The sequence below is a fragment of the Onychostoma macrolepis genome, chromosome 19, assembly GCF_012432095.1.
Source record: "Onychostoma macrolepis isolate SWU-2019 chromosome 19, ASM1243209v1, whole genome shotgun sequence".
NCBI lineage: Eukaryota > Metazoa > Chordata > Actinopteri > Cypriniformes > Cyprinidae > Onychostoma > Onychostoma macrolepis.
The window spans coordinates 2,748,365-2,758,691 of record NC_081173.1 but is presented as its reverse complement, the minus strand read 5'-3'; the positions used below and the strand labels follow the sequence as shown (position 1 = coordinate 2,758,691).

General features: G+C 36.6%; 1 protein-coding gene across 3 annotated transcripts in view; it reads left to right on the top strand.

Moving 5' to 3' along the window:
* The first annotated feature begins 398 nt into the window (after window positions 1-398).
* The window catches only part of pdik1l (PDLIM1 interacting kinase 1 like), a 23,015-nt gene continuing 13,086 nt past the window's right edge, over window positions 399-10,327 (top strand). For all 3 annotated transcript variants that reach the window (XR_009267272.1, XM_058753565.1, XM_058753564.1), the window contains exons 1-2: window positions 399-588; window positions 3,385-3,684. Coding sequence is in view for 2 of the 3 variants with exons in the window: in XM_058753565.1 (XP_058609548.1) it covers window positions 3,400-3,684 (285 nt within the window). In the remaining variant the exon portion in view is untranslated. The remainder of the gene's footprint in view (window positions 589-3,384; window positions 3,685-10,327) is intronic.

Sequence of the window (10,327 nt, the reverse complement as noted above, 5' to 3'; positions counted from 1 at the left end):
AATTGTTGTTGTCGGAAGTTTTTCCCCTGCCCTGTGTTCTTTATTTGCTAGTTTTAGCCTATATTACTGGCCTATATAGCCTTATGCAATATTGTCATTTCTGTAAAACCATCTTAACCATCAATATATGGGATCTACAGTGTAAGAAACATTCATAATTTTTCAGTCATTGTCTTTTTTTTTTTTGCATAACAGTAATGGCTAATACAAATTCCTATAACTGATGTAGCTGACTTAAAATGTGATTAGTAGCCTCTTACTGAAGCTGCAGTTACCATGGTAGATTTTGCTCGGCAGAACTCTGCTCATGTGTTATTGGAGAGAAAGAGGGCGGTGTTTCTCACTTTCCCTACGCTGCCCAATTTTATAAGACAGGCAAAGGGTGCGCGCAAAATGAATCTTCGACTCGGACTCGACGCTGAGCGCGAGTGCGCGCACGGGCACGCTCTCACGGGCACGCCGCCTGAGAGAAAAAGAGAAAGCGTGAGAGAGTCGAGGAGCGTGTGCGGCGGCCCCGCGCTTATAATGGCTGCCGGGAAAAGCAGAGTAGAGGAAAATCAGCTACATTGGGAATAACGTCGTGCACAGGTAAATGCTGTTCTCGTGCGTGCTTGCTTGTGTGTATCAGGACTCTTTGTCCGAGCATGTGTGTGTCGTGCTGCTGCGCAGGTGCATGCTGCCGCTGGGAGCGTTTTGTCAAGAAACACACCTTTAACTGTTACTGTCACAGCAACATATGAGCATCAATCATATCTGCTCTCGTGTGATGGGCTGCTGCAGCGTGTAAAATCACGCTTGTATACAGCTGGAGAGGAGAAAACAGCGGCGCTGTGGCAGAAAGAGACAAAACCGACAGGCCTTTTACACAACACAGGCACATGACTGCATTACAAACACATCACGCGATTGCGTTCTTGCGATTTCTGTTTCACTGTCCTCAGTCAGAGAGTTAAACAGTGAGTGTGTAATGCTAGCTTTGCCCTTTGATCTCTGTTTCCTCGTGTCAAGCTGCTTCCGCACACACACACACACACACACACACACACGTGTTGGCAGCGCTGTCGCGTTTGTTTACCATTTGCACTAACGACGTTTTAAAATGTTTCTGGTCTCTGGCGAGTGACTTTTCTAAAGCAACCTCTTTTAGAACAATTATCGCATTATTCCTGTATGTAGCGACTAATTTAGTGGAGCTTTCATTCACTGAATGATTTTCAATAACAATTCTAAACGCAAAAGTGGAGTTTTTGGCATCATCTTGAACTCGGATTTTTTTCTTCTTCTTTTCCAATCAACTGCCATCTAGGCAATGATAATGTCCTTTCCACTAACTTGTAATAAAATGTCATCTAAGTAGCAAGTCATGATTAACTATGGCTATTGGCAATTTAAAAGGGGCGTGGTCTTTCTATGTCCCTCCCTATTTTCTTGTTTCAGTTGGAAACAAGTCAACACAAGATAGTGTATTGCACTTTATAAGGACAAATAGTAACAAATGTAATCAAATATTTGTATTAGTTAAATTTGAAAATAAAATAATAGAACGCCCTATTTCCAAGCAAATAAGTAAAAAAAAAAAAAAATAATAATAATAATAAAAAAAAGATCAGATGGGTCATCCTGACCTTAATCCAAATGTTTTTATGGGTTCATTATTGTTAACGCCTAGTGCACAAATGAACTACAGAAAGAGTTTTCAGTTGAATGTGGAGTTGACCGACTAAGTACGTTAGAGACCGAGACGCTTGCAGATTTATTAATTTTTTTAAATTTTTAAAAGTATATTTTCATGGAGACAAATCTGCTCAAGCTGTTTCAAAAACCAAAGGCAATTACAATAACAAAACACAACATCCAATTATAAACGTTAAATGGATTCAAAGTTGACTTTTAAGTGATCTGAATGTGAACTCCTAACACTGCTGTTGCTCTAAAAGATGTTATTATGGATTGCATGACTTTCATATCTTTGGACACTTAAATATTTTCTGTTATTCAAAACAAGTTCTTGGAAACCTCTTTTAGACACACTGTTATGCAGCAGCAGATAAGTGAGATAAAGCCCACTCTTGTATTATCTTGAAGAGCCAGACTATTGACAGGTTGGTTTCATTATGTAGCGTCTGGCCAAACATCACCAACTAGACAGAAAGCAGCTGATATCTGACCCACGTGAAAAGCAAGCAACCACCGAAGTATTGCGTGGTCAGCCAATGCGAGTTGAATTGGCAGCTCTTGCCAAGAGTAGTGTATGTATCGGACGGTCTGTCTGAGACTGAGACTTATTGTTGTATAACAAGTGATATTAAGAGAAACCTGATACAACAGCTTGCTGCTCTAATGGGCCATGGCAGGTTTATTGTTTTCTGCTGTACAGTTGAAATCAAAATTGCAGATGATATTGATATCAGTGTCATGTCAGATGGATCCATATTAGTGAACTTAATAATTCTCTGCTTCCATTGTCTTCCCTGCTTTGGACTAAAAGTGCACTGATATTAAATACTGGCTGATACAAAAACGGCAATAATTATTGCAAAGTTGTCAAATTCTATACTGTTTTGTACTAGAAATATTGTGAATGTGTATTATATCCATGTGAATTTTGGAAGCACATCATTATAATGTACAGTATGAAAAATGGATAATCTAAACATTATAGTGTCCTTAAATTACTCGTATGCACATTTTCAGAAATTGAAATAAAATAAACATCAACTGAAGTAAGAAAAAATATAAATTACCTTATTTCAGTTAAAGTACTAAAACAATTAAAACTGAACTAATACAAATGACAAAAACGCACAACAAAAGTACTAAAACTTCATCCAAAATTTGAATGAAAATAGAAAATATAAAGCTTGGGTAGCACTTTATTTTAAGGTGTCCTTGTTACACGTTACATGTACATAGTATTATAATAACAATAAATTGTGCATAATTACATGCAATCAACCCTAAACCTAACCATATAGTAAGTACATGCAGTTAATTAATATCACTCACTTCTTAAATGTATAATTACACTGAAACAAGGACACCTTAAGTGTAACCAAAACTTGAATAACAAATGGTAATGAAAATAAATATTATATAATACTAAAATAAATCTATATTGAAATATATTAAAAATCTTTAGTTTCGATGAGTATGATACTAGGGTATTGTTGTGAATACTAAGTTCAAGCTTTAAATGGCATTTGTTGTCTACATTTGCTTAAAAAAAAAAAAAAAAAAAGCTGTTCTGGTGTTTCTGTTTGGTGATTAGTGGCACAAAAAAATACTTCAGTCACAAGTTAGGTTTTCATCGAAAGTGGCTTTAGAGTTCCCAACAAATTCTACAGCGACTCCAGTCATGGATTATTGTGTGTTTTGGCCACACAGGTGAGGAAGAAGAGGATGGTGAGCAGTCAAGCCAAGTACGAGCTGATCCAGGAGGTGGGCCGGGGCAGTTACGGAGTGGTTTACGAGGCGGCTGTACGGCAGACCGGTGCTCGTGTGGCTGTGAAGAAGATCCGCTGTCACTCCCCGGAGAACGTGGAGCTGGCCTTGAGGGAGTTCTGGGCCCTCAGCAGCATCCAGAGCCAGCATCCCAACGTCATCCACCTGGAGGAATGCATTCTCCAGAGAGACAGCCTCGCCCAGCGCATGAGCCACGGCTCCAGCTCCTCGCTCTATCTGGAAGTATGTGTCCAACCTGCAAGCACAGCCAACACAAAGCCCATCAGTTTAGCTTTACGGGAGCTTTACAGCAGAGAAATCAAAGAACTTGGGGGCAAATAGGGCTGCAAAACGATTAATCATGATTAACTGAATTAAAAAAAAAGTTTCTTTACACACTGTGTGTGCACTGTGTGTGTTTATTATGTATATATTAGTGCTGTCAAACAATCAATCACGATTAATTGCATCCAAAATAAAGTTTTTGTTTACATAATGTGTATTATGTATATATAAATACACATGCATGTATGCGTTTCAGAAAATGTTTTATTTTTATATATTAAATGTTTATTTATAATATAAATTATATGAATATAAATGTAGACATGTAAACACGTAAATATTTTCAAATTATATGCATGTGTGTGTTTATATACACATAATACATATACACAGTACACGCACATTATGTAAACAAACTTATTCTGGATGCGATTAATTGTTTGACAACACTTTATTTATTTTATTTATATATATAAACACACACATATATGTATATATTTAAAGTTTTGTATGTGTGTATATATATTTACACTTGTATATAAATATTTTATATATAGATCTAACATTATTTTTCCTTAACATTTACATGTTTATTTATATATATGTAATAAATATATACATTACACATGTTATTTAAACATAAACATTTATTTTGAATGCGATTAATCGTTAACAAGAGGACATGCAAATCACTACATTCATATAGTTACTACATACTAATCCTGATAGAACTCAGATCAATGAGTCAGATATTTCTGGACACTTTGGAAACAGTTGCTGATCGAAATGTGAATTAAATATCAATCATTTAGCCTAATGTCTGCACATTAGTGCTGTGCCTTCAATATCCAGTCAGGAAACAGGAAGTGGCTAAAGTAGGAAATGTCACATACAGTAGTTTTTGGTTTATTAATAGAGATGAGGAAATCATTGGTGGATTTAGGAGATGAGATTTTAAATCTTGAGCCCCATTTTGGAGGTGTTTTTAATAATTAAAAAAAAACCCTGACTGATTTAGTTTATCTTCATTGCTATATATATATATATATATAATTATTATTATTATTTTTTCCAGCAGATTATTAGAGACTATTTGAATGATTAACTTTGGGAGTTTTGTAGGGAAGTCTACATAGAAAATGAAACTAAATTACATTTACTCTGAAAACTTTTTGGGAAAACTGAATGATTTGGGGGAAAAACTTGACAAAAACCAAATCAAAACTCTTTCTGTAACTATAAAATGAACCGTTTAAAAGAAAATCTCTTTCCAAGTTTTCATACATTCCTGCTCTGTTATTCATTCAAAATAATAATGATTAATTATTTGCATTCTGATTATTACGTATAAACAAGAAATTGTAGTAATATTGTAAAATAAAAACAATAATTATTTAATAAAAATGATTTTATAGTACATCAAGCGTTAAACCACCAGGCTTTCATTTAGTCAGTTTTCCAGCAAATAAATAAATATATTTTGAGCTGCACACATGCAAATGAACACTGTGCCATGCATGTAATTAATTAAATAAATCACAGCTTTTGCAATTAGATAATCACACTAAGCCATGTTGTGATACCAGTTTTATTCTGGTATTTTGTGCAGCTCTGTTTTTTATACTGTTGATGAAGTATAAAGCTTCAGTTAGCATTGTCTTATCATTGTGCTTTTTTGCATGTGACAGCTACATTATCCATCATTCTTTCCCACATAATCATAAACTACATAAAGCATCAATTGCACCCCTAATGTGCATCCTTTGCACTTTATTAAGTTGCATTAGTGCCAAGCGTCTTGTCAGTAATTGGAAACGGAAAATGAAATTGTCCCTTGCACTCATTTTATTCTGAAAATTACACATTACATTGTAATTGCTACTTCTGTAGGAACTTCCCAGGAGGACCTAAAGGCAGCATTACGGCATCTCTGTATAATTTTGGGTTTAGGATTATGTCCACCAGACACTGACCAGGCATGTTTCTTAAGAATATATGGACTGTAAGCACAGCCCTTGAGTAGCGTAATTGACAGATTCAACAAGTAAATACCTGGTTATTGAATAAAACTATCATAGTCTTCACAAGCAGTGCGGATTCGACTTTTTCTGACAGTCTAATAGTGACTGTTAGCAAGGTGAAGTACAGCACGGTAAAAAAAACACTGTCACACATGTGTCCTGCTGAAAAAACGCCCCAAAAAATCACCTTCCTAATCGACTAGATTGGCGTTGGCTGGCTATTCTGATGATGAACATAAAAAAGCAGCAGGAATGCAAACTACTCTATTGTACAAGGCAGACGGCACTCTGTAATATAAGTGGGTGATTATAGTATTGCATGCCGTTTTGTGTCGGGTCAAGTTGCATGAAGACGTGAGGATGTTGCGACTGAGTGGAAGTGAGCCGGAGTGCAGAGCAGCACAGTAATGGCTTGTTATTCCTGGCCTTTGAGATGAGGTTGATTAGCACTCTCGCTGCTACAATTATGAGCCTGCAGAGGGCTGTTTGTCTGCTGACCTGTGTCTGTGCAAAGCCTTCAGCATCTTCTGTCAACAGATGACAAAGAGGAAACGTGCTTCGGATTTGTACAGAAATCCCCAAACTGCTTGTAAAGGTTCTTTGTTAATCACAGTGTGCTTAAACTTAGCTTAGCATCTTTTTAGATGGATCTGTTCGATCTTTATAGATGAGCAGGTTTTGCCACAGGTCACATTCTTTGTTTGCTGTGGTTTTCCAATCACTTTTTTTTAATCTTGCAAATATACAAATAACCCAGGGTTTGCAAATGTACATTAAACAGAATTAAATGACCCTGTTCTTACTATTTCAACCATAAAAAGCCTGTTTGTTTTGTTAGTTTAAATAGAATAATGCATTTGGTAAACTAACCTTAAGGGAATCTGCGTTAAGTCTGCAGTTTGGTTAATGATTTAGCTTAATCTAAAGAAAACAGTCTTATGTTTTGAGAGCTTTTTGGGAAAGCGGTGCTAATCTTGAAACTGGAATCCAATGCGGAGGGTATCGTGGGAAGGATGTGGTTATATGTTGCCAACACATGACGTGCAGCAGTAACACGCATCTCCTCTATGGACAGCGCTGTTGTTGCTGTGCTTCAGATGAGATCGACTTTAAGAGATGTACTCTGATTGGTTCCCTGTGCAGACAGATGGTTCAGTGTTCATAGGTTGGTGCTGTGTTTTGCAATAGCCTGTGATGGTGAGGTAAACACAAACCTGAAGCTGGTTGTGTAATTGAATAACTTGATAGGTGTAGTGTGGACTACCCTACCATTCAGTCAATATGATACTTTCAAACACACTGTGAAGTCAATCCTTTGTATAAGACACCTCTACTTTATAGCATGTATAAAGCTACTCTTAATACCATAGTGGTGATAAATTAATTATAAATACACTTGCACTTTAATTTAATGGTGCAAAATATAAAAATGGCTCAATCTAATGCAGTTTGGTAGTTTTTCCCATTATCTGTGTGTGCTTTTCTTTTTTTTTTTTTTTCTTTTTTTTGTGGGTACTACTGTGTTCCATCCGGTCACAATTTCCATATTCCTCCTAAAACCTAAAACTTTAATTACATAAAGATGCAATGCATGATGTCAGGCAGAAATGGTGACTCCAAGGAAAATATGCATGCACTGCAACGAACATTTACTTTTAAGCAAATAATTTGCATCATTGAGTCCAAGTTCCAAAATGACCTATTTAGTAACTGTTCACAGAGACAAAACACAGTAAATGATCCTCTCTGTCGATAATCATAGCATCATTTATCCACCACAGCTTGCTAGGAGGCAGTCAAACATGTACAAAGTCAACAGTAGCATAGGCTTTTTTTGTCATACATCAACTTAAGAGTGTGTGCAATGCGTCACTGCTGGATATATAGCAAATAGGAATATCCTATATCCAACTATGGCATTAGCATACCGTTAGCATAACATTCCAGCATCAAACTCAATAGCAGCAACTGTTGTTTCTCTATGTGATTGTGTTTTGATGGATGGTTGATGTGTGATTATAGTCTTTAGTGGCATGTGGGTTGTTGTGAGCCATTCTAAGATTTCAGCAACAGATTTTGGCTTCATTCCCAGAGCAACTTCTACTAAGTTTTCTCCTACTAAATTTTCCTAGAGTATCCCCAAGCAAGCAAATAATACTGGAACAAGATGAAATAACTGGATTTTCCATTTTGTGCTGCAGTCGTGTGAATGATTCCTTAAATCATGCAGTTAGTTGATGAGAAGTGTGCCATTACTTTTCTAAGCGATCTAACGATTTGACAATAAAGCAAGTGATGAAATTACATTGACTTAAATTATAGGAGCATGTACAAAGTCAACAGTAGCATAGGCTTTTTTGTCATACATCAACTTAAGAGTGTGTGCAATGCGTCACTGCTGGATATATAGCAAATAGGAATATCCTATATCCAACTATGGCATTAGCATACCGTTAGCATAACATTCAGCATCAAACTCAATAGCAGCAACTGTTGTTTCTGTGCTTCAGATGAGATCGACTTTAAGAGATGTACTCTGATTGGTTCCCTGTGCAGACAGATGGTTCAGTGTTCATAGGTTGGTGCTGTGTTTTGCAATAGCCTGTGATGGTGAGGTAAACACAAACCTGAAGCTGGTTGTGTAATTGAATAACTTGATAGGTGTAGTGTGGACTACCCTACCATTCAGTCAATATGATACTTTCAAACACACTGTGAAGTCAATCCTTTGTATAAGACACCTCTACTTTATAGCATGTATAAAGCTACTCTTAATAGCATAGTGGTGAGAAATTAATTATAAATACACTTGCACTTTAATTGAATGGTGCAAAGTATTAAAATGGCTCAATCTAATGCAGTTTGGTAGCTTTTCCCATTATCTGTGTGTGCTTTTATTTATTTTTTTTGTGGGTACTACTGTGTTCCATCCGGTCACAATTTCCATATTCCTCCTAAAACATAAAACTTTAATTACATAAAGATGCAATGCATGATGTCAGGCAGAAATGGTGACTCCAAGGAAAATATGCATGCACTGCAACGAACATTTACTTTTAAGCAAATAATTTGCATCATTGAGTCCAAGTTCCAAAATGACCTATTTAGTAACTGTTCACAGAGACAAAACGCAGTAAATGATCCTCTCTGTCGATAATCATAGCATCATTTATCCACCACAGCTTGCTAGGAGGCAGTCAAACATGTACAAAGTCAACAGTAGCATAGGCTTTTTTTTGCCATACATCAACTTAAGAGTGTGGATATATAGCAAATAGGAATATCCTATATCCAACTATGGCATTAGCATACCGTTAGCATAACATTCCAGCATCAAACTCAATAGCAGCAACTGTTGTTTCTCTATGTGATTGTGTTTTGATGGATGGTTGATGTGTGATTATAGTCTTTTAGTGGCATGTGGGTTGTTGTGAGCCATTCTAAGATTTCAGCAACAGATTTTGGCTTCATTCCCAGAGCAACTTCTACTAAGTTTTCTCCTACTAAATTTTCCCTAGAGTATCCCCAAGCAAGCAAATAATACTGGAACATGATGAAATAACTGGATTTTCCATTTTGTGCTGCAGTCGTGTGAATGATTCCTTAAATCATGCAGTTAGTTGATGAGAAGTGTGCCATTACTTTTCTAAGCGATCTAACGATTTGCCCGGGGGACAATAAAGCAAGTGATGAAATTACATTGACTTAAATTATAGGAGAGACCAAATCCCAAGCAGTACCCTAACAACCACCCTGAACCTCTCACTCAGCAACCTTGTGCTGAGCCCCCAATTACAACACCTTAGCAGCTGTGTAGCTACACCTTGGTAGACCACACGACACCTTGGCATCAAGGTGCCAAGTTTTGCACAGGCAGGCTTTCCTGTAGCTCAAACAGTAGAGCATGGTGCTAGCAATGGCAAGGTCATGGGTTTGATTCTCAGAGAACTGAACTGATCAAATGTGTACCTTAAATGCAGTAATAAGTTGCGTTTGGATAAAAGCGTTGACCAAATGTGTAAATGTAAATTCATTACTCAGGAAATGTTGAATCCTGCAATGTCTTGCAAAACTTTGCATGCATTCAAATTTCACTAATTTACTTTTCTTATTGTCAACTTGAGTATGTTCTTGAGCTCACGAGAAGCATGCAAGGACTTTTCCCAGCCCTTCTGAAATGCTCCGATAACTGACGTCTCTGACTTCACCTCTGAGTCACGAGTTAATTCTGTTGTTCTGTAGCCAAAGTGAAATTACCCTGCAGTGTGTGATATTATCCCATTGTTGAACTGTAAAAATATATATTTTTTTCAAAATGAGTTTTCATAATACTTTAGATTACTAGCTGATTAAGAAAAGGGGGCCTGACATATAGTGGCTTTTCCATAATGAAACGTTAGCTAAGTAAGTGGACGTTGCACAATTTATGTTAACGCATTTCTTAAATTGAGAAACTTCTGTAAAATAAAACAATCAAATTGTATTTGTCAACCATCAGCCACTCTAATATCTGGATGATGATAGTAGAATTGGCCATTAAAAATCCTGCAGAAGTTGACCACAATTATCAGTGCGTAAAT